The sequence below is a fragment of the Mercenaria mercenaria genome, chromosome 6 (assembly GCF_021730395.1).
Source record: "Mercenaria mercenaria strain notata chromosome 6, MADL_Memer_1, whole genome shotgun sequence".
Classification (NCBI taxonomy): domain Eukaryota; kingdom Metazoa; phylum Mollusca; class Bivalvia; order Venerida; family Veneridae; genus Mercenaria; species Mercenaria mercenaria.
This window is the reverse complement of record NC_069366.1, coordinates 36552159-36576732: the sequence shown is the minus strand read 5'-3', so window position 1 is coordinate 36576732 and position 24574 is coordinate 36552159. Positions and strand designations below refer to the sequence as shown.

General features: G+C 34.1%; 1 protein-coding gene across 1 annotated transcript in view; it reads right to left on the bottom strand.

The window, feature by feature from the left end:
- Positions 1-21074: 21074 nt before the first annotated feature.
- The window catches only part of LOC123549079 (GTP-binding protein REM 1-like), a 34941-nt gene continuing 31441 nt past the window's right edge, over positions 21075-24574 (bottom strand). Inside the window, exons 3-4 of the mRNA XM_053545633.1 lie at positions 21875-22067; positions 21075-21593 (exon numbers count right to left, since the gene is read on the bottom strand). Coding sequence (XP_053401608.1) covers positions 21346-21593; positions 21875-22067 — 441 coding nt within the window. The 3' untranslated portion in view covers positions 21075-21345. The remainder of the gene's footprint in view (positions 21594-21874; positions 22068-24574) is intronic.

Genomic DNA, 24574 nt, shown 5'->3' with positions numbered 1-24574 from the left:
TTCACACCTTACATCCCCTTAATGAATGTTTTAAAAAAATTACTTAACAAGAATTCTGAGTACAATTACATTTTTGTCGCCTTACAATGTTTTGGCAATATATCAAATAATAATAGGTAAGGTTTGATATCTCGGAAGCACAGAGCACCATAAATACAGCCTCAGAGCCACGCATTTGCAAAGTAGGCCCACAGCAAAAAGTAGCTGTAACAGAAAAATATTATAGTGGGTTGCTCAAAATATCCAAAAAAGTACTTTTTAATGTTATGCAAAATATTAGATAAAAAAGGTGGAGGGAAGGGGTTGGGCGGTCGGTGGTAGAAAGGGGGGGGTTGAAGGGGAAGTGGAACAAGGATGAATATTTAAAAGGGAATTCTTCGTTCCTTAATCACAGTTACACTTACAACCGTAAACCACAGCAGCGCAGGACACTCACGTACCAAAAAAGGGGAAAAAAACACACTCCACATTAATCTTACCCCTTACATAGTTAAACAGGACAAGTAAGATATAACAAACACTGTAGGGCACCGTCCAAGACACACGGTCGCACAAGCACACACAATAGCACACACATAAGCAGGGAAAAAAACACCAAACGGGACCGCCTTAGGATTCTGCAGCCAATAAGGTTGGCACGGTAACTTACTCATTAACACATCTTAATTCTGTATTTATGCTGCATAGGATCTAAGAAGCAAATATACAAAGCATGGAGAGGAAACAAAAGCCTTGTACTGACCTCTTAATTTTCTTAGCTCAGTAATACAAGCTTTTTTTCGGGTAAGATACATAGCTATAACTGCTTTAATTACACCAAATAATCATGATAAATGGCAGTTGAATTAACAATTTATTCTTGGTTTACGTACAATTGCCTTCCTAAGGTATTTGTGAGTAACATTTATGTAAAGTGTTAATCATTTTACTGTTTCTGCGCAATCATTATAAAAACTACCACGTTACCGTTCTTAATGTTTTACGATCAAACCTAAGCAAATTATTCATTTAGAGAGTTAATGGACATAATTTCGTATGTTCATGTCAAATGTCTTATTTACAACCCTTACATATTCGTTCGGTTGATAATACTTAAAGCTAATTAGAAATGACAGTTACAAGAATCCTTGCGTCCTGCATCTAAATTACTGGCAGACCATTATTAAGATCATACTATTAAAATAATTCATGTAGTGCATTAACAATGCAAAACCCTTATTATGTTGTAAGTGGACATCTCGAGAGATGCGAGGACCGTAATTATCTGATGTCATCTTGAGTCTAGAATCAACATTGTTGCTTTTGCATTGATAACGTACTATTGTTACTTTAAAATTATGATGCATTTTTAATACAGCATAAACCGACAAAAAAATCCTGGATTAAACACACTGAGCTCAGTCAGGTTGTCAAACGCAATGGGAAATGTCTAGGACCTATTACATGGCCTATCAAATTTCATTTCAGGAAATACCTATATAATCTGTTTACTATGTGTTACAAAGTTGAATCAGATGATATTTATTTCTTAAAAAGGTGTGTCGTTTTTTCTCTTTTCTTCAAAGGATTGTATAGTTTTCGTGTTTTTGTCACATGTTTACGGTTTAACAGGAAATCAGCACAATGTGCGCGCAGTTATTTATATAACGTTACACATTCAAAGAACAAAGGATAATAAAAGATCCTCAAAACGCCTGGTTGGGGATGAAAATGCGCAAAACAAAAAACTTTTTTTATTTGCTGTTCTTTTCAAGCATATCGCAACAAGAGAATCATTATTTTTCTGATCGCTTTACCCGCTCTGCATTTAATGACGGAAACAAACTGCACTTCAAAACGTGTTGATTTTCATTTCTCACATGATTGAAATTTGATTGCAAGTTAAACAAACAGAAGTAAGCTCTTTGTTTCTGCGATAAACACGGTTGACGCGCGGACGGTAAGAGAGCATAATGGCGTCAATTATGACGTCAAATTGCTGCATGACGTCCGGTTCTATTAGTACGTGGATAAATGAAGCTCAGCAAAAAAAAATGAGAATGAAAGAATGAAAACAATCCAAGGCTTTTTTTGTGGTTTGTCTTCTGCGAAAGTCTGAACTCTGAACTGTGATAAATAAGGCGACAAACCACTCGAAGGCCATTGATTATTTGTTGATTAAACATATAATGATAAAAGTAATGTGAATACTTTCAAACATTTGGTGTTGCTTGCTGTATTCAATACTATATGCGTTGTAGCAAGGTTCAAATTTTGCAATGCTTGGACAGATTGGGTGTGAAACTGATTCCTACCAATCAAAAAGTAAAACAAACAAAAACAAAAAGGACTGTCAAGATAGTGTGTAAGTGGTGAACATTTGAAACCGGTATATTACCAAATCAACAGGTTATAAACTTGTAATTGATGGCTGACGATCAGTTGGTATTTGTAAACTCAAGGTTAGTTTAGTGCAGTATTATATTGATGTATGTTATTTGTATACTTTTAACTAACTTAAACAGGAAACCGTTATTTGCCAAGAATCGCATCTGCTCTGTTTAATATAAGGGGACAGTGTGTGTACGGAGCGTGTGGTACAAATGAGTCTTATAGTTAGTAAATCTGTGAATTTTAGAACAAACTGTTAGTCATTCTGTTTTGCGTTACTGAGTAGTTAGAAAGTCTTTTTACCTGGAGTCATTACACATCCAGTGGTTGTTCTATAGCAAGTGAAATTGTGCACCATAGGGTATTGGTTTGGGTTTTCACTTATGCAATCCACTGTTAGGGCCCTTGAGTTAGTCAAAAATGCTGAAAAGGCCTATAAATTTGTAGTCACTAGTATCTCCAAACGTATTGGACCTTGGGTATTTAAAACAATACAGGATTGTTGATTAGTATATGAAGTTGTGTATCTGGTGGTTTCGGTTTGGATTTCACCTCAGCCTGTTCAGAGCTATGCGCTTGACGTTGAATGAGGAAGCATAAGGGCTTCGCATTATCTCAAAAAGCTTTTTTGATATAGGAATGATGAATCAGCAAAGGTATATATTCAGTATACGAAGTTTGCACTTTGATGATTTGTTTGGGAATAACTCTGTAAGACTGAGTTTGGGCCCCTTGGGTTATGATATACATAAAGGATTTATAGTGTCGCTCGAATCTCAAAGGTATTGATCTGGAGCCTCATGAAAGACGTTCAGGCAAGTTACAGTTGTGCAGTAGTAATTATTTTGCTTTTGCACCATCTTTCCTCCTCCAGTCCCCTCCTCCAAAAAGCAAATTTTTTTTTTTATTCTGCAGTTTCGTTAAATTCTCATGTTTCTTGTTATTTTTTGTTTTCTAATATCACAGCCATCCCCAAGCCTCCCGCCCCAACCCCCAATCCCGGTTTCTCACCACCAATCTAAAATAATGCGGATTTCAACAAGTCAGATAAGACCATATAATAACTAAGTAGTGGAGTGAACAGTGCTTATGAAAATATTTTTATCGTAAACATGTATTTGTTCTTTCCGAACAATATTTATGTGAATTCGAACGTCGTACTTTACACGTATCTTTTGCTTTAAACGCTTTCTTTCCGATGCTAAAGGCATCAAGGTATAGGACTCTGATGACAGTCTTCGCTGAGAAAAAACGATCAACATGAGTGACACAACTTTTAAGTTATAAAGAGTAAGGAAAGGGGTGGGGGGGGGTCCCCCAGTTAGGTTCTGCGCAAGATGTTCTTGATGTTATTAATATTTTGTGGTAATTGGTATATCCTACATGTATTAAGTGTTATTAACAAGTGTTATTGTTACCAGTTTACTTACTTCTATAGATATTCACATTTAAATGTGGGTGGTGTAATCTGGCATGTGACCAAGCCAGGTAACACAATTTCTGTTATTCTTTTTAAAAAATAGTTCTAACTTTTTACCTGAAACTTTCATGATAAAATAACTATGCAAATGGTCTTCAACAACATGTTGCCATTTTATATTGTACTGATACTTTTTTAATTCGAGCCACAAAGTGGTCTATAAATTTACTGATTTTCAAGGACAGACTTTACCAAAAAGCGTAAAACATTTTTCATTTAGTTGAGATATTAAGGTATAATTTTCAGCAGATAATTGTAAACTAAATAAACATTAAAATGGAAAGTATATCAGTGTACTCTGATTAGATATTTGTAGTGTGGGCACACTCTCAAAACTGGAAAAGTGGGGGGGTAATATAAATATTCGAAGCAAACACTACAAAAATGGATGCAGTTGTTACGAAATGGCCTAGATTGTCTATTACTATCTTATAATTGTGCCGCCATGTGTGGTGGGGGCATATGATTTGCATTGTCTGTGCGTCCGTCCGTCGTCAATCCGGTCCGTGCCGTCCGTCCGACGTTTCGTGATCGCGCTTAGATAAAAGTATTTGTGTTTAAATTGATGAAACCTTGCAAGAGTCTTTATCATGATTGAACTGGACACCTTCGATTTTTCGTCTGGCTCCGCCCCCTACCTTAATTGTAGTTGTTACTGCCCTGGAATAGTAAAAAATGCACATTTTTCCATTGTGACAAGCGGGCGCCAAAAAGTATTTTGATTAACATTGATGATATCTTGCATGAGTCTTTATAATGATATGAACTTGCAAATTTTCATTTTTCTGTCTGGCTCCGCCACTATTTCTAGAGTTATGGCCCTAAATAGTAAAAATTGCACATTTTCCACCTAGTGACTCGCCTATGCTCTAAAAATATTTGATATTGATTCATGAAACCTTGCATTAGTCTTAAAATTCATGTATGGAACTTGCGCATCTCTTATTTATAATCTGGGTCCGCGCCCTTATTTCTTGAGTAAATAGGGTCCCTGAAATAGTCAAAAATGCTCTATTTTCACCTTGTGACATGCCTTGCTCAAAAGTGTTTGATATACTTGATGAGTGTTATCATGGATTACTTGAACATGCGCATATCCATTATTTTCATGCCGGGTTTGCCCCCTATTTCCTGAGTTATGGCCGATATAGTTAACTGATTAAATGCACATTTTTACCTAATTATCAGTGCCTTACTCAGAAGTTTCTCGGTGCCTTATCGAAAGTATTTAATGTAAATTCATTGAAACCTTTCTTAAGTCTTTATCATAATGCGACCTTTGCACACATGGCACTTCTTGAGAATTTTAGCATCTGTTACAGAGTTATGGCCCTTGAAATAGCTAAAATTGTGGATTTTTTGTTTGTGATGCTCACAAAGATATGGTATAGAATAAGGAATCCTTTCATAGTTTTTTTGAGGCTATACCCCATTAAGACTGCAAACATTTGAGATTATTTCCCTTATTTGTGTCAAATGTTACCATGCGACTGGTGGTTGGGGTGGGGAGGGGTACACACCCTGTGTACCTACAGACACATTTCTAGTTTTTTAAATACAGACTTGGTTGATAAAATTTTAACATTTTTTTCCACTTTAATAAGACTTTTATACATGTGTGCCATGGATAAATCAAATGCAGAAATTTTATGTTTAATTTGAACAATTGCTTTCCTCAAAAATATACTGCCTCAGCAAAAATTTTGTTAAATACTTTGTGGCTTTCAGGTTAATTTGGTTTGTTAATTGTTCATGTTCAAGGTCCTGCTTTTTTCCATGACACAAACATGTATATAATGGGATTTGTTGTTACAATTTTATTCCAATCAATGCTGTATTTAATAAAATTAAGATGGAATAGAAAAATCTGAGCGCCATTTTTAAACAAACTGCACAAATTTTTGTTGTTGTTTGCTTTCGAATATTTATTTTACCCCACCCTCTATTTTTTCCAGTTTGAGAGTGTACCATCTTCCAGGTATTAATCAGAGTTTACTGATAATACTGTCATTTTAATGTTTATTTAGTTTACAATTCTGCTGAAAATAACACCTTTAATATCTCAAACTAATGAAAATGTTTTAGCTTTTTGGTAAAGTTCGTCCATTTGAAAATCAGTAAATTGATTGACCACTGTATGAAAAAGTATTAGTACTAATTTAAAATTGCAACTTGTTGTGTGAATGTCTTTGCATAGTTATTTTATCATGAAAGTTTTCAGGTAAAAAGTTAGAACTATTTTTAAAAAAATAACAAAATTGTGTTCCTGGCTGTCACATGTCATTTAACCCACCCACTTTAAATGTGGATATCTATAAAAGGATAAGTCAAATAGTAACAACATTTACTTGTTAATAAACGTAATAACATGTAGGGATATTACCACAATAAGTGCAAATCAAAAATCAAGTATACATTTTTGCGCTGACACCTAACTGGGACCCCTACCCCCCCCTTTGAAATTACCTATACTACCTGATTTTAGTTTTACATTGAATGTATGGTAGAAGGGACTTTGACATTACACGTACATGTAAGACTCTCAATCCCAATGTTATGGGGTTGATACACTGGCGTCTCGACCACATCTCATAATGGCCAGTTTTTTCCCCCCAAAAGTGAACTTTATAGTTATTCAAATAAGCTGCAAGCTAGTTTTCTATCACCTTCAAGCTAAAATGAATGAGTGTTAACGAAAAAATTATTGCAAAGTTTGATGTACAATTTTCATTGATGAGGACGTAAATTGGATCATGATTATTATCCGACTAGAATATGAATATTTGTATATGAAGTTGTCTCCGGAATGCATATTCATAAAACTTGACTTAAACTTCAAAATTCTATTTTGTCAGAATATAATTATTTGCATAGATTGTTTAACCTTTAGCTTGCTAGCTTGCGGGCGGCAAGTGATTCTGGCATTTGCGGACCAGTGCAGGACCAAGAATCAGCCTGCACATCCGAGCTGCTCTGTTCATGGTCTGCACTGTTCGCTATTCAGTCAGTAAATTTTTAGTGAACACCCCTTCCATTAATAAATGTTATTGCCCAAATTGAATGATGGACCAATCCATTTTAGAAATTAAGCAGTCTAAGGGTAAACAAGTATTTGCAAATGTTCAAATAAATGCTGTAAGGCAATAGCATTTCAGAATTTTATATTAAGGAAGAGTTTCAGCTTCAACAATGGTTTCTTTTGTTAAAACTTGTCTGGCTACCGACGAGGTATGTTTTAGAAGCAAAATGAAGCACAAAGGACATATTAATGAGAATTTGACCAAAAACACCTCTCTAAATACAGATTATTTAACCTCCACAGACAAAATCATATTTTGTGTTGAATTCGACTGAAAACTATTTGCCTGAGCTACTTCGAGTAGTTAGGGGTCATTTGTCATTTTGATTATTTCAGTTGCTTTAAAATTGCGGCTTCGTCAACATAGTAGTAGAAACGTGAGAATACTGTTCTTGTTTTAAGAACATGTAGTACATTGTAATTTTATATTAAGGATTTTGTGTAATGCAATTAATCATGAAAAGCTTATTTCATTGGTACGATTGCTGACATCTAACATTGACGTGTATATCAAAAAGATTCTCGAATTAACCTTAACCAGTCTGATACAGGAAAAAGGAACTATTCACTGATTGATAGTCTCTTCAGTTGTTTATATACCATACGCTTTGTACACGGCGATATATATAGCAGCAAGACAATTGAAATGTGTTACTTTTTTACACTCATCTATACGAGGTTGAACTTGAATGCTTATTGTAATATTCCAACTACAATTATCAACAGCATAACATAAATATATATTACGATCCTTAGCTTTATTGATCAAGATCAAAGAAAATAGTTTACTCTAACAATGGTACTTTGGTTCTGGTAGAATAATACGTACACGATATTGTTTTCTGCTTTGGGGCAGTTACACCCAAGTATTGCATTATGTAACATTTATAATTTTGTGCTTTGCATCGCATAAAACAGTTGATCATTGAATACTAGGTTTATATATCATATTAAGCCACACAATACTTTCTTAATCAAGCTTATTTCCTACAAAGTCAAAAATCAAAGTAGCAAAATACACTTTCCCACATGCCTACACGCTCTCTTGAAGTATAATTCAAATAAAATCTACAAGATACTTGGTCGACTTTTGTTGTGATAGTTCATAAAATCTATAAGAAGATCTTTGGTCGACTCTTGTTGGGATAGTTCATAAAATCTATAAGAAGATCTTTGGTCGACTCTTGTTGGGATAGTTAATAAAATCTATAAGAAGATCTTTGGTCGACTCTTGTTGGGATAGTTAATAAAATCTATAAGAAGATCTTTGGTCGACTCTTGTTGTGATAGTTCATAAAATCTATAAGAAGATCTTTGGTCGACTCTTGTTGTGATAGTTCATAAAATCTATAAGAAGATCTTTGGTCGACTCTTGTTGTGATAGTTCATAAAATCTATAAGAAGATCTTTGGTCGACTCTTGTTGTGATAGTTCATAAAATCTATAAGAAGATCTTTGGTCGACTCTTGTTGTGAATAGTTCATAAAATCTATAAGAAGATTCTTTGGTCGGACTCTTGTTGGGATAGTTCATAAATCTATAAGAAAAGATCTGTGGTTTTCGACTCTTGTTGGGATTAAGTTAATAAATTATAAGGAAGATCTTGGTCGACTCTAGTTGAGGATAGTTAATAAAATCTATAGAGATCTTGGTTCGTCTTCTTGTTGTGAGAGTTAATAAATTCTATAAGAAGATCTTTGGTGACTTCTTGTTGTGTCGTTCATAAAATCTATAAGAAGATCTTTGGTCGACTCTTGTTGTGATAGTTAATAAAATCTATAAGAAGATACTTGGAAGCATAGAACGCAACCGGGCAAAAATAACAGCAAACTCGGTTTTGACTGAGGACCTCCCATTGAGACTGTTCATGAGAGGTAATGAATGTGCAACACCCCTCACACGAATTCAGTTTAAACTGGAATGTATTCTATGATGCCAAGATGCACAGAAAATAAAACAACATTGAGCCGAGTGCGGCGAGACTTTTACAGCCGCAATACAGCACATACAACAGCTGACTGAATGCAAATTGAAGAGAATTATCACTAGAATTTGGCATGATTTCAGGAAAGCTTTACATTCTAAAGATCACTACGCTTTAAACCGAGTCGTTTTATAGTTTTTTTATTTATATGTTCTACTACAAGTAGGATATCATGTCAATTTTCAGAGAACTCAAGTTAAATTTAAGACAACCAATGGAGTTTACTTTAGTTTTAGATTTTTTATGCTAATGTTACATAATAACAAAAATCTTAAAATATGTTAATAAATAGATTTGAGGTATCACCAAACCTTTGTTTTACTGTGCTTTCTTAGTTTCGGAAGGAAAACGTAAATATCTTTAAAATGTTGAATTGCTTAACAGTTTTACCTTCCATTAGTAGAAATTGCATATGGAAATTTAACATTCTTATTTGTGCAGTTGTTAATCATACGCATGAATTTCGGCGCTAAGTCGCTAGAAAGTAAACATTGATTCTGAAACATATGATTGAATATTGCCTGAAAAATCAATGAACCCAGATGACTTCTTTAACTGATGACTTTGAGTGCGAAGGCATAAGGAGGAAGATTCAATTAAATCATAAGCAAATGTTAATAATATGTTAGGCCTTATCAAAACTCCCAATCCTATTAGTGTCTATGCATGTCTGACTGTGGTCGGGATCATATTGAAAATTTATGATTTTTTTTTGTTCTGTCCCTGTTTTTTGTTTAGTTGTTTTATGTCTGTAAATTATTTAAACTGGGACCTAAGTGTGAAAAGAATACTTGGACTGGCAGTAAAAAGAAGCCAAAGGACAATAAAAAGTAGACACTGTTACTTGATGACTTTACTTTTCATTAAGTACTTTACTTATGGTTATATAGCTATTTACTCTAAAAGTATAGTATTTCAGAAGTAGATTAGCATTCTAGAATTGGACTTTGATTATTATAATGAAGCAATTGTAACATCTGATTTGTATTAATTGCTGTTGTATTCATAATGTAATCCTTAGACTATTAAACAACGCAGGTTAGCTATGCTAAACATAATAGTTAGGGCAAAACATTTATTTTTATATGGTTTATAAGAATATGTTGCGCTTCTAGTCCTTTTTCATGAGTAAAATACGGGTGCTATGCCGTTAGGGCCATCGCCTCCATTCTGTGACTCGCGCGCGATAAGTCACATTTCACGATGGCGATGAGCAGAATTATTTTGCTGTTTCAGCTTCGCCGTTGTAATGGGTTGGTGCCCTCACCATCGTGGACTCGCGCTTTGCGCTACGTCAATTGCATACTATAGCGATACGGTAGAGATAAGGTCACAATTGGCAGAGCGCGGTACTCGCGAACTTTTACATGTTTTGTATAATCCGGCTGCACGTGTAAGTGGATGACAAAGCCCAAAATCACGTGGCGAAGCGCGATCGAGAAGAGTTTTCGTAATTTCATGGCTTCGTATCGTGATTCTCCGCGCTCCGCCATTGTTGATTTCGAGGTTCGCTCCATCATTAGCTCGCCACGCGACCGGCTCATATGCACGATGGCAAATCGCGACAAACCAAAATGTAAAATGTTTTATTATGTCTTTATTCTCAGCACAGGTAAATTTGCAAATATCAGCAACTTGGATTCGTAACCTAGATCTGGTTTCAATAATGAATCACTCCTGGCTAGAATAAACATTTGTTTTTAATTCCAGGAAATGACTTTAATTACAGGAAGTAACAACTTGTATTGAAAGTCAGTTTTTTTTGAATGATTATTTCGCCCTTTTAATATGTTTACAACAGGTGAATAGCTGATTATATGTAATAAACTATTCACATGGAATTCTGGTTATTGCGTCGATCTGTCGGGTTTTAAGAGTTAAACGAATATTTAGCCTTTTAACTTTCGTTGGAATAGTGGTATTATCACTGTCTTTGCGTGCAGTTCAGTAGTGAATAACATGGACACCTTATGAAACAAAAGATCATTTCTACTATCCAATAGGTAGTATGTTTAAGACATATTTTTGAATTGTCCAAAGGAGGTTGTGTTGAAAATGTCTTAACATTATATTAGTCAAAGCAGTGGATTAGTCTGACTACTCTAAAAGTGTACCTTTTCCGATTTTCATTAAAATAATACCATTCATAAATAGCACCATCATTGTGACAAAAGCGACTAATATATTCCCGACCTGGGCTCATCTGATAAATTCATACAAGCGTTGAACAAGTCATTATCTTATTTCATTTGATAATTCAGAACAAGAGTAGAGTTTTTCACTGTTCAGCACATTCTCTCCGCAGTAAGAGTACAAACATTCCTTCAGAAAAGAAGAACATGTACACAGACTAAAATATTTCACATAGATATACTATTTATGCAGAAGTTGTTTAGCTTTCGAAGTTCTAAAATACCATGAAAATGTTTTTTAGATTTATTATTAACCAAACGAGTCTGTGAAAAGATCCTCTGGAAGCATAGAACGCAACTAAGCAACATAATAGCAGACTCAGTTTGACTGCGTCTGATCATGAGAGGTAATGACAACACCCCTCACGCCCATTGCATCTGCTTTAGCGGCATTCTGTCATAGTAAAATTAATAAATTAATGTACTCCATGATCCCAAAGGACTAGAAAATATAAAAACACTGAGTCCAAGTACGGGGAGATGTCTGCATTGTTAGTACTTGGTGACACACCTGCAAACATTGTACGCCTTAACGTTCAATCTTATCATGACTTTGAATGCAGTCTGTTGCACATACTTTTTAATGTCTAATCTCGTAAATGAAATTGTTTGTTTGTTATTAACATTTACGTACTAATGATTAATACAATCTGAGTAGTTTATCGGCTTTTTTTAATCTGAGGTAATTATGCAGAAGGTCTTTATTATAATCCAGTTAAGAAATTTAAGCGCTTCTTTTGAAGAACATGTTGCATAAATATACCTTAGGTAATTTCCGTCTTCTTTGAAACTTATAATGAGAGATATGCTAAATAAAAGAAACAATTTCCTTAATCTAGATTATCAATTAAATTGTTTTTGTTTACTTACCTTTCAAATAATTAATGCACTAAATCATACCTATAATTGGAAAATTGCTCGAGAGTTAATTCTGTCTAATTACTGGAATAAGCAGTGAGGCTTATCACTTCAAGGTGAGACAACGGATTTTGATTATAGGTACATATACTGAACAAACCAGTTAACCTGCCATTTGGTACTTTCCCAATACCTTAAAATTGCTAAAAGTACTTTTAAAGTCAAGCATTCAATTAACTTGTTGTAAATAACATATCAAAATTTCATAACAATTCAAACTACGCAAAGATATAATTTTATTCATTTTACTTTCACAACAGAGCATTAGTGCCAGATGTATGTTATTTATTAACTCGAAATTTCGAGTTAATAAGTCAAAATTTCGAGTTACTAAGTCGAAATTTCGAGTAACGTATCTCAAAATTTCAAGTTACTAAGTCGAAATTTCGAGTTAAGTAAGTCGAAATTTCGAGTTAATAACCCCTTGCCCTTTCATCCGCAAAATTTGAACGTCTGTCCGTCTGTCAAAGGCCAAAAATGTAATGGACGACTTTTGACTCTTCGAAGTGGAATCATCTATCTACACATCCATATATTGTACACAACTTGAACATATACTACCGAACATCAATGTATGACCTACCCCATAGCCTCTAGAGCTACTCCAGATTTCAAACTGTATCCAGGATATATACCTTCATTTACATGTATAGTATGTTCAGGTGGTAGGGGCTCGAACTAGGTCGAAAACCTTCCAGATATGGTCAAAATAGTGAAATATTCTAAGTTTGAATACTTCCCGGTCACCTTCTATGACCTCTCCTCAAAATCTAGATCTATCCAGGTACCCAATCTTGGTCAGACTCATTACTACACGTTCATGTAGGGTATGTCTTTATTTCCTTGCCATATGGGCTCAAACTAGGTCGAAAACCTTCCAGACTTAAACATGGTTTAAATAGTGGTATTTTTATGAGCAAACGCTGTCCGGTCATCTTAATCATTTGACCCTGTAGGACTACCCGATGAATACACCAGGTACCTAATCTTGGCCAGGACCTATACATCAACGTTAACTATTGTATTTATTAACTCGAAATTTTGAATTACTAAGTCGAAATTTCGAGTTAGAAATTTCGAGTTACTAAGTCGAAATTTCGAGTTAGTAACTCGAAATTTCGAGTTAATAAATAACACACATCTGGCACTAATGCTATTCCGTACATTTTGTACCATAACTACAAAAATGAAAAAATGAAGATGAAAACTGTTTGCAAAGACAATTTCTTGTTTCTATTTCGGCAGAATGAATACAACAAGCTAGATGATGGAAGAGATTTTACATATTTATTTTACTTGAGTCGATTTATTTATTATGTGTTCTTTGTATTCTTAGATTGTAAAGATTTTGAGTAATGCATGTTTAGCTCATTTATTGTCTATGGTCATAAATTTGCATGCTTACGTTGTAAACCTTTCTGAGTCATATAACGCTAAACTCATTTACGTAAGCTCTTCGGATAAAATTGGATAAACGCACTGAAATTTCTTATTTATTAGTCTCTTACCGGTGGAACACCGGAGGAGACTATAAGAATGCCCTCCGTCCGTCAGTCCGTCCGTCTGTCTGAGCAAACGAGAGAACATTTGTTAGGTACTGAGGACAATAAGTCAAGGTAAATTCTATTCATTCCGTACTGCTTATTGGGTACTTTCTGTCGTTTAACAAAAGAACTACCCAATAAATGTCCGTTCGTAAGAACGGACATCCGTCTGTCCGCCCGCAAATCTGGATACTGCAAGTACTCAAAAAGTATCAAAGCTAGGTTCATAAAACCTGGTATGTGAATAGAGGGCAATAAATTATGCGCGTGCATGACTAATGCTTGTAGTTCAAAGGTCAATGTCACTTTTGAAGGTCACTATTGAAGGTCAAGTAAAAATTGTTTCCGCTCCATAACTTTTATATGCATTAATGGATTATCTTAGTGCTACAAACAAACGTTCCCCATGATGAGACAATGTGTCAACACATGATCTAGGCTTGTCGGTTAAAGGTCAAGGTCACTGTTTAAGGTCAAGTAAAACATTTTTACTGCTCCATAACTTTAAATTGCATTGAAGGATTTTTTATTACTACACAGAAATGTTCCCCATGATTAGACTAAGTATCGTGCATATGACCCATGGTTGTCGGTCAAAGTTCAAGGTTACTATTGAAGGTCAAGTAAAATTGTTTCCGCTCCATAACTTTTATGTGCATGGATGGATTATCTTAGTACTGCACAAAAATGATCTATGCTTTTAGGTCAAGGTCACTATTGAAATTTAAGTAAAAATAGTTTTTTTCTTAGCTCCTAAATGCTATGAAGCATTTTAAGTCCTAACAATCTTGCCAATAACCACAAGGGACGAACACTAACAAAGTTTTCGAGCGTTTGGGGACTTCTGTATTGCCATCGCAGTACTCAGTCACCTCCTGATATTGTATTTCTTCTACAATGATATTTTTGTTTGATTTTAAGTCGCGCCGGCTCACGTGTAGGTCATACTGAAAATTTGCCAGCCATTTTGGTGGCGGAAATGCCTAGGTGCTCTTTCAAACATTAATTCAGGCAAAGGCAGGCACATGGGTAGACATTATGACGGCTTCCTCACATGAAAGAATCCTACACTTAAAGCGAGATTTCAACCGAGAGCTGTGAGAGGCAAGCGAGTCGAAGCCAGCGACCTCAATCAAGCGGCTACAACATCTTTTTTGACAAGTTGTTTTTGTTGGTTCATGGTACATGTCAGACACATATATATTAACATAAAAACTTGCGTATGTTATTTTTGCTTGGATTTGTTAATTTCACACATGTTGCCATTTCGTTTTGTGACCGTAATGTTGGAAGGCAGTGTCTAGTTAAAAGTTGAAGATTCAAATAACCAACTACATACCAGTTTCTTGTTAAATCTAAGTTCAATCTGTAATCAAACTTTTTAATACATTTGTACATGGTAATTCAAATATTCAACTACCAACTGACTACAAATTTTACTAACATTTTCGTTTTGAATATTTCGAATTTTAATAGTATATGTACAAATATATGAACATGTCAGTAGTCTGTATTTTGACGGATGACTTAAAACATATTTTTACGCTATCATGTAAATTCAGATTAATCGTTTGTTATACTTTCAGAATGCTAATACAAGCCAATGTCAGGGGAACCTGCGTGTTTGAGACTGCAAACTGGTTGGTCAATAAAATTAATGTATTTTTCTGTTTATAAAGCAACGAAATACAAGAACCTACATTTGTATGATAAAAAAACTTCATTCTATACATATGATGTATAAATTATTGACGCTTAAAAATGCTAAGTTTTTTCGGCCTGCGTAAACAAAATGCTGACTTTTCCAGGTCTTATTACACAAAATGCTGACTATTCTAGGCTTATGTTCACGAAAGCAACCAAAAATGCTAATTATTCTATGCCTGCGTACAAAACATCAAAGGGAATATGCCGGCTATTCTTGGTCTGCATACACAAAAGCAACCTGAAATTGCTGATTATTCTAAGGCTGCGTACACAGAAGCAACCGGAATGCTGACTTTTTTTAGGCCTGCTATACAAATGCGGCCGGAACATGCTGACTATTGTAGAAACAACTGGATATGCAGACTATTTTGTACTTGCGCTCACACTCGAAGGCAAAAAGATCGTACAGTTTTGCATATAACTGCAAAATTGAAAGAACCTGGGAAGTACGTGATACTACTTAGACATAACGACAAGTTTTTTTATTCGATATCAACAATCGATGGAGGTACAGGTAAAACATACTATACGTGCTGTTAGTAATGGTTTCATAACAATACGGGCAGTTCAAGTGAGTCACTGGAGATTCTTGTTATTGTTGATGCTCCTACAGAGTACATACAGAGTATGTCAATGATAATAACAACATATATAAAACTGTTTTAAAGGAAGCTGAAGTCCCGGCTATGCATTGACGACAACACAATGGAATACAAAAAAGTTAGACTTCCAGGTGTACGTCCAGGTTACGTCAGAAGCAGACAGTACTGTAGCACTTTATCAAGTTTGAAAAGTCATACTTAGTTTAATGAAATAGATAATTACTTTATGCGTTATATATATGTATTGTTTCCATACAATCCTTTCATATTTTATTTTTCAATCAATATTCTCCTGCAAGACTAGCTGAATTTTTTTTCTGTATTAGTTCGAAATCGTTTACGTGCCGTTTCACAAGCACCACTAAATCTACAGGTGAATGACTGAATCATTTTTTCTATCTATCTTTGTTTAATCTGAAACGAGCTTTTATCTTTTAACAAGAAGTTCTTCAAGAACTCGTAAGACATAAATGAATTAATTGAAATAACTACATATCTCTGAAAATTTATCTTCTAGCAGTTAAGCTTGCTCTCGTGCTATGACACATGTATGAAAGATTTTCTGCGTAATGTCAATTTCATTTTTATGTCGAAATTAGAAAGGATACACTAAATTAACAGAACACCTACGATAATGAAAAAAGTCACAGTAAAATCTATGAATGCATTGAGCATGGCTTCAAATAAGGGTGTTATTAATAGTGAAACTAATGTAAAAACAGCAATATAGCGCGAATAACATACAAGACACCAAGTACAATATATAAAACGACAGGGGCCTCCGTGGCCGGTTAGTTCGCTGTCTTCGAATCACTTGCCCTCACCACTTTGGGTTCAAAAACTGGCTTTAGAAGTGAAATGATTCAATATAAGGACGCTATTAACTAGCTTACGGAAGGTCGGCTGTCCCGTTCGTGCATTATTTTAGGAAGGTGGGGCATCTGGGGTCTTCATCCACCATGAAAAGCTAAGAAGTCGCCGTTTGACTATACAGGTGAGTCGATGTGATGTGAAACCCAGCAAAACATATTAATCGGTGCAAAAACCGAAGCTGAAAATAAGAACATCGCATTGGAACGGTCTATATAGTGCATAGGGGTTTAAAAGCGGTAGGGGCTAACCTTGAAACGAATGAACTGCATTAATTATGTTTGACTTATTGATTGCGCTTGAAATAGAAATAGGGGAGGGGGAATCTGCCAAAGTAGCAGAACTAAATTATCGCCAGTCGTTTTCTCTCATTAGTCTTGGAACTTTATTTATCATATAATATCTTCGAAGCATTCCATCAAATATTGTATTCACATTTCTGAAATTGCAGCTGCTAGTTTAGATATTTGAATGAACTGTAACTAAAATAGTTTAGTGTTCAATGTTGATTCTTGACATGAGTTAGTTTACTTGTGCAACCTGATGTATTATTTGAATTCCACTGTTACAAACACGTCGTTATAGTGAGCAAATTACAGCCAGGCTGCTCTCTGATAGAACTTTTTGTACCATTTTGTAACTTTGATTTTACTTGATGTGATAAATAATAACTACTGTAAATATATTATTGAAGCGTCTATGGTCTATCCAAGAAAACAACAACTATGTAATCTGTGATTGAACAATGTGTTATCGTAACGATCCATGTGAAATTAGTCTGTAGTAAATGTATGCTGTAATTAAGTGTAGAAATCACCGAAAAATGCAGACAAATGTTATCCAAACTAGTTACATGTATGTCAAATCCACTGTGGTTGAAGCACTGGTTGAGCTCTTGTCTCCGTGTTATTCACCATAAGTACAAACTACATGTATAATGAAATGATCACAGGTGTATTGTTCCTTAAAATCGAACACAAACGAAAACAGTCTGATATTTCCTTGAAGGCAAGTAAAGACAATATAATGTTTATGAAAAACAGCTGTATATCTATACATAACGGTTACTGAATTCATATTTTGTAGCAGACCATAGCACCAATCAATGTGTCTTGACTGCACTTTACGTTCTGCACGTAGCCTCAATATGGAAAACATTTGTACCAAGTTAAAAAAAAAAACCACCTTCAAATGGATAAAATGACACTGGGCAGAAATACTGCTTTTTTACCTTTTTGACGACATTTACCTTCAACCCGATATGAGGAAAGGTAGCGTTTGACATGATGTTTCAAAAACAAAACACTGGCTACTTTTCATTTAATTTCGCGTGCAACCATGAATTTGAATGAAATAACTGAATGTTTCGTTGTGCACGTCTTCTCATTAGGACAAACCAAAAGCAATTTGAAAATTATTTCACAGGTTACATAATACTAGGCGGCGGACAAGAAACCTTTCCAGCTGACCTTGAAACGCCATGATGGCAATTTCATTCTGCACGTCCTCCAACCTCAAAATACAAACAGCTGCATTAATGAATCCCTTACTGTTACTGTTAAAATAGACAATAGTAATAAATTATTTGAAAAGATACTTTGGCAGCAATAGAACGCAATCAAGCAACATAATAGAGGATTTGGTTTGACTGGGTTTGTTCATAAAAGGTACCGGGCTTAAGCAGAATTCTATATTAGTAAAAATGAATGTTCTCATTGAAAGTAACGAACATGTATTGGTGGGAGACATTCTTAAAATGTAATTGGTAGCAACGAAGTAACTGCAAATGTTTAGATAATTTTTCCCTTTCTTCTCTGTTATTTTGTCTCCAGATCAAAAGTGGCGCATGGCTCTGGGTCTGGTATCATAAAACATGAAAACAGTAATAAGCCGAAAAATCAATTTCTTAAAATTTCGCAGCAACAGGAATGCTTTGTAAATCCATGCTCAAAAGTAAAAAGCATAATTAAAATCAAAATGCAAATTTTATCCATTCTATTTTATGTAATATGTATTTGTATTTGTATTCGCAGCTTTCAAAAATCAGCTTTTGTATTTTCAAAGTAAGAATCTTACTAATCTGGCATCCGTTCAAGTTCGCTTTCATTCTAAAGGTCACTAAGATATATTCTAAACATTTATATATCATAAATTCAAAGATCTTTCTACGTCTGGCATCTGTTTAAGTAGGCATTCGCTCTGAAGGTCACCAAGATATATGCTAAACTTTATAAATCATCAATTTACATATGTTTCTTCAAATCCTTCATGAGATTATTCCATAATTTCTCAGTGAATAGAATGAAGTTATTGCCGGGTACAGGAATCTTGCAAAAACACTGTTTAAACAGAAATGATCTTACGAAATGCATTTTTGCAATATTTAAAGGTTGTTGATAACATTTCTCATTTTATGCTTTACTAACCATCCAAAGAAACATGAAAAGACTTTTCATGGAATTTCAATTGAACTGTCTCATTTGTTACAAAGAAGCTTTCAACACCCCATATGTGTCTTTTGAGGCTTTTTGCTACCAAGAAGGCCACATCCATAAAGTATACAAATACTGAATGGGTAGCATTACATAACACCAAAATTAAACATTTTTTCTCAAGAATTGTCCTAAGCTCCACAAACATTTGTGTTGAGTATAGACCGGTCATACTGCATAAACTATTTAATTATATTGAAGTCGTGAAATAATGGATAAAGACGCAAGTATGATCACGTTATTCGACGATATTGCGTGCAATGCAAGGATGAGTTGCACTAATCTTAATGTAATCTTTTTATGAAAGCTCCGTATTTATATTACCAAGACAATAGTATCAATGCTTATCTGTCAGTGTTTTTCACAATGTCTGACAAGAACATAATTGGGCACCTCTTGGGAAGGTCAGTGGCAACAACACATCTTAGGAGCTTAAACCGGTTAATGGTGCGCACTAAACCAAACCCTTAACCCTCACCTTGTTTAAAAATAACAGTATAGTGTAAATGAAGTATATTCCCACAAGGTGAAAAACTGTGTATGACAAAACAAGATTACATAACAATGTTCCAATTTTTCAGCGGTCATATTATTTCCCCAGGTGTATTTAAGATAAGAACAGAAAGTACAACAACTCGACAAAACTGGTATATTATTATGATTGTTTTTTCTTCCATATTCATTACACTTATAGATAATGTCTTGCAAGACAGAAAACCTTTAAAATAAGACAACGTCGAAATTTAGAAAAGAAGTAAAAAAAACAATATTTTAGCATATGTTTTAAAAATTAGACATAATGTATACCATAACAATGCAATGATTTTACAGCAAGAACTTTATTTTTAAAAAGTTAATATATTGTCAAAATCTAATTTCCCCCTTTGCATACAATGTTCTCTTTAAAAGGCATTTGTTTGTATGTTTTTCTTAGTAACAGTATAACATTTGATTTGCCACAACACGCAGATAATGACAAATAAAAACGTATTACTTTAATGAGTAAGTATTGCCACACTTAACTCGTTTAGAAAAACTGTTTAACATGTTATAATATACATTACAAAAACAAACCTTACTGTAAAAATCAGTTAACTTTAGCTGAACGAGTTTTACGTTGTCGGTTACTGACATTTTCTCTTTCAGCTTTAAAACTCTGCCAAAAAACCGTAGATTTCTGCTGTGTGTTATATGCAACCACCATGATTATAATTGTGTAACAGTACATTAACGATGAGACATCGCTATAAAGCTCAGGTTAAAAAAGAAACATCATTTGGAAATAAAGTTATGAACTATGATGAATATGATTGCACAAACTTTAAAAGTTAAAACTGTTGAAAATTTATAATGCTTACATTGTTGTGAACCCAAGTATAGTTCTGTTAAGAAATCGTCTCTTTACAGTAAACGATACAAATTTCTGTCCTACTTTTATTTGCAAACAATACGTATAAACACGTCCAAGTATGACCGAAAAAGACATACGTACATTGCATATGAAAACATACATGTATATGGGCTCATTTAAAAATATACAAAAAGTCATACTAGAAATAGAATGATACTGTAACGCTTGGATATTTTATCTTATAAATACTCAAACCTGATTTGCAAGCACGTATATACATACGATTATTTTATACAAATTAAGAACAAATGTTTTGCTTCATAAGGACCAGGCCATGATAAAGGTGATATAATTTATATGAAATATGTAGGAGACGTTTTACGTTTATGCATGAAAATAAAACCTAATAATTATGTGTTTTGAATTATAAAAATCACCCTTTTCAATTTGTCAGCAATTGTCTTTCAATAAAATTAGGTTTAGGAAATTCAAGAACGGTAAAATGATTATAACTCAACTGCTCAAATGATGCACTTAAAGGAAAATATAAAAGATATTTGATTTCGAGAAAAAGTTGTTGGTCTAAATATCTACCTTACTGACTATACAAGTGAAGTCGTACTTCGGATTTCATCGTGCATGATATAACACAAGGACGGACGTGGACACAACGGAATAATCTCGCCAAATTCAGTCCTAACACATTGACGTTTCTCATGTCTTGCATAATTAAAGAGAAAAGAAATAAGGAAAATTTTATTTTTTAGGTCTGCCTTTCCTGCTTAGTCTTCGATACAGTTTTCCTAAAAATCCACCTGGGCCTTTTTTATCACGTCTTCTCATTTCCGGTTCCGTATAGTCGTCTGGTGATGGGTGAAGGTCAGGATTCAATTTATGACGTATCTGTTTCAAGATGGCTACAAGTAACTCGTCGATATGGTGGTTCAAGACTGCCGATGTTTCAAACGGGAGGCAGTCGTATGTGCGAGATATAGATCTTACATCTGTATGAAAAAAGTACGTCCGGTTTAGTTTATAATTCAAGCTAAAGTTGTGTAGATTTATAAATTATAAACTATGAAGTTATTTTTTAAACTAAAAGTATATATTTTTAAAAATATAATCACAAAGTGTACTTCTTTGCATTTTTATGCAAACATATCAAGCGAACGAAAAATATACTAGTTTAAATAAACTGTTTTGATCTGTTTTAATAAACAAACTACACAGGTTTATAAGTTAGCAGTTGGTCTACACCAAGTGCTAGTGTAATAATCATATTTACCTTCTTTCTTCACTTTTCGTTTTCTAACCAGGTCAATTTTATTGCCAACGAGTACAATGGGTCTGTCTATACCCAGACCATGCCGTAACTTGTACAAGCTCTGAACAGCGGCATCAAACGTTGTTCTGTCAATAACGGAATATATCACAACATAAGCATCGGCTGTCAATTCTATATCATGATCTGTAGTATCCTGTAATATATTGAAATATGAAACTAAATGTACCAAGTAGGCAACTACCAATTTAAGAAATGCATTTGAGCCAAGTAGTTTCCAATTGGTGTAAAAATAAAAACAAAATATGGGCGTGTTTATTCAACAATGTATTTCAAATTGTATACTAAAGGAAATCACAAAATTACTACTTTACTCTTATATTTACAGTTTTGTTTTCCCTTTCTATTGCATTGTTTTAACTGACCATATGTTGCATATTTTTGAAGTTTTGAAAAGACAAAATCGCGTGCTAACATAAGTCTGTTGTTGGCAATGCGGACTCACAGAGCATCGTCAAATGATATATGTTAACAATCGTAGCCGACCCAGAGTTGAACTTCTTGATCATATTGCTTAGGCTCAAAACAAATTTGAATTAATTGGAATGTAACCACTGTATATTGCGTTACCGAAGGACATTCGTCTGTTTCAATATTCATTTTCAAAATTGATTAATTATACACCGAAATGCTTCGAAAACGCATTTCAGTTTTCAGAATAACTTTTATCTAAATTTTGTTTTTGGACCTAGCACTATAAATCATTTTAGTTGCATAAAATTTCATAATGAAGAAACACCAGATATATGAGGGTACTCGTCAGCAGTCACCCACTGCCAAAATGGAAGTCTCAAAATGTCAAAATATTCATTAAAATGCTTCAATATGATACGCTGAGCAGATCAGCAAATACGGACTGTGTCAAAACATCTTTTTTGTATTCATTGATGAATAAAAGTTTTAGATTAATGCTTATTTCTTTCCGAGAATAAGCTATGTAATTCAAAAAGGTACAAGAAATACATATAAATCGCATGTTTTTCGGCGAATGCCGTCTAAGAACGAATTCGTGATCTGGACTGACCGATGCCACGTGGCTGAAGTTTGCAAATCAAACTACTTGATAACGCATTATAGATGATTTATCAAAATGAAAGATTTATGCAACACTCTGCCTGATTGGACGAGTGTGTCTTTTTTTCACTCTGCTGATTGTGCAACGCTGAGTGAAATGACAGACGAAGCGTTTGTCCTTAATGACGCTGTTTATAATTTTAAAGCTACGTTTCGCTCAGTATATTTAGAAGAATACTGATATATCTAAAATGATAAGTAAGTTTAATATAATAAAAACCTGTTCAAATACCAATATATATCAGTTTATAGAAAAAGCTGGATACGGTCTGCGTATCACATTAATAAGGGTGTGATTAGCCGATCGATAAATGTCTTCTTCCAGACCACCGCTGTAATTATTCGTCGTAGAATAAACGAAACAAAATTGCACCCCTACGAAACTTTTGTGAAAAATTAAAAGAGGACCATTTAAATTCTTAAAGTGTAGTGTTTAGTTTTGTTATTTGAAAAATGTTTGAAAGATGAATAATATAACACAAATGATATGAAAACCTCATAAACTTCTTGTCTTATTACAATTCGCCGATCATCTTTTTTATAGATATTTCTTGTTTGTTTTTCAGTACAGAAAATGTGCACAAAATCAACTCTTTTGAACTATGTACTTCGAAATTTCATTTTATTTTAAGTCACCCCTTAACCGAAATTTGAAAAGGCTGAATAAAAGTGTTTAACGTATCGGCAGTTGTTGCATAAGAGAAATTTTATAAACTGCATCTAATTCATCTCAGATCAGAACATGATTTTCCCGCTAAATCATTCACACATAAATGATTTCAAAAGTAAACATTAGAAACTGTACAACATATTTTTTTCTAAATTACCTTGTTATCAAACATTTTACCTCAGCTGTTCATAAGGAGATTTGGAAGAAGCTCAAAAGTGTTTCATTGTTACGTAGCATATACAGCTGAAACTTGGAGTATCTCAAATTCCAAGGGATAGAGCGTTTTAGTTCGAGATAACTGATATTCGACTTAAAATGTTTTTTTTGTGCACGTGTTTTCGTCGGGACGAGACTTGAAAATATCTGCGAGATAGCCGGGGATAAGTGAGTTTGAGAGATCGAGTTTCAACTGTAAATTAACATACATCAGAAGTAGACCCTGCTTATTACAAGATATACTTTGCAGTAGACTAAGTCATAGCTTTAATTTCATAACTATATTGGAGTTGTTAACTCTAATGGCATCAAGTAAAAACATCAACTCGTAAAATGTCCCATCGGCTTTATGTAGAATTGTGAAAATTAAAAGTTTGGGCCGTTTCTTATCATTATAAATATCTGATTCAAACACGTTACTTTTTTGTATTATAGATTGAAATATATTCATTGGATTGCAACTTTGTATAAAATATCGGACTGCTGACATTGTCTAAGTAGAGGTGAGTTTCATATTTTTGTACCATTATTGCAAATGTCCATGTCACGTTTCAGATAAGTTAGAGAGGATATAAACATTATGAAAATAAATTCTTTTCGACGAATCATGTTTTTTTTTCTATCATAGCAAATTACACTTTTGAATTCAAATGCAAAAATATAGATAATCCTAATAAATGTTT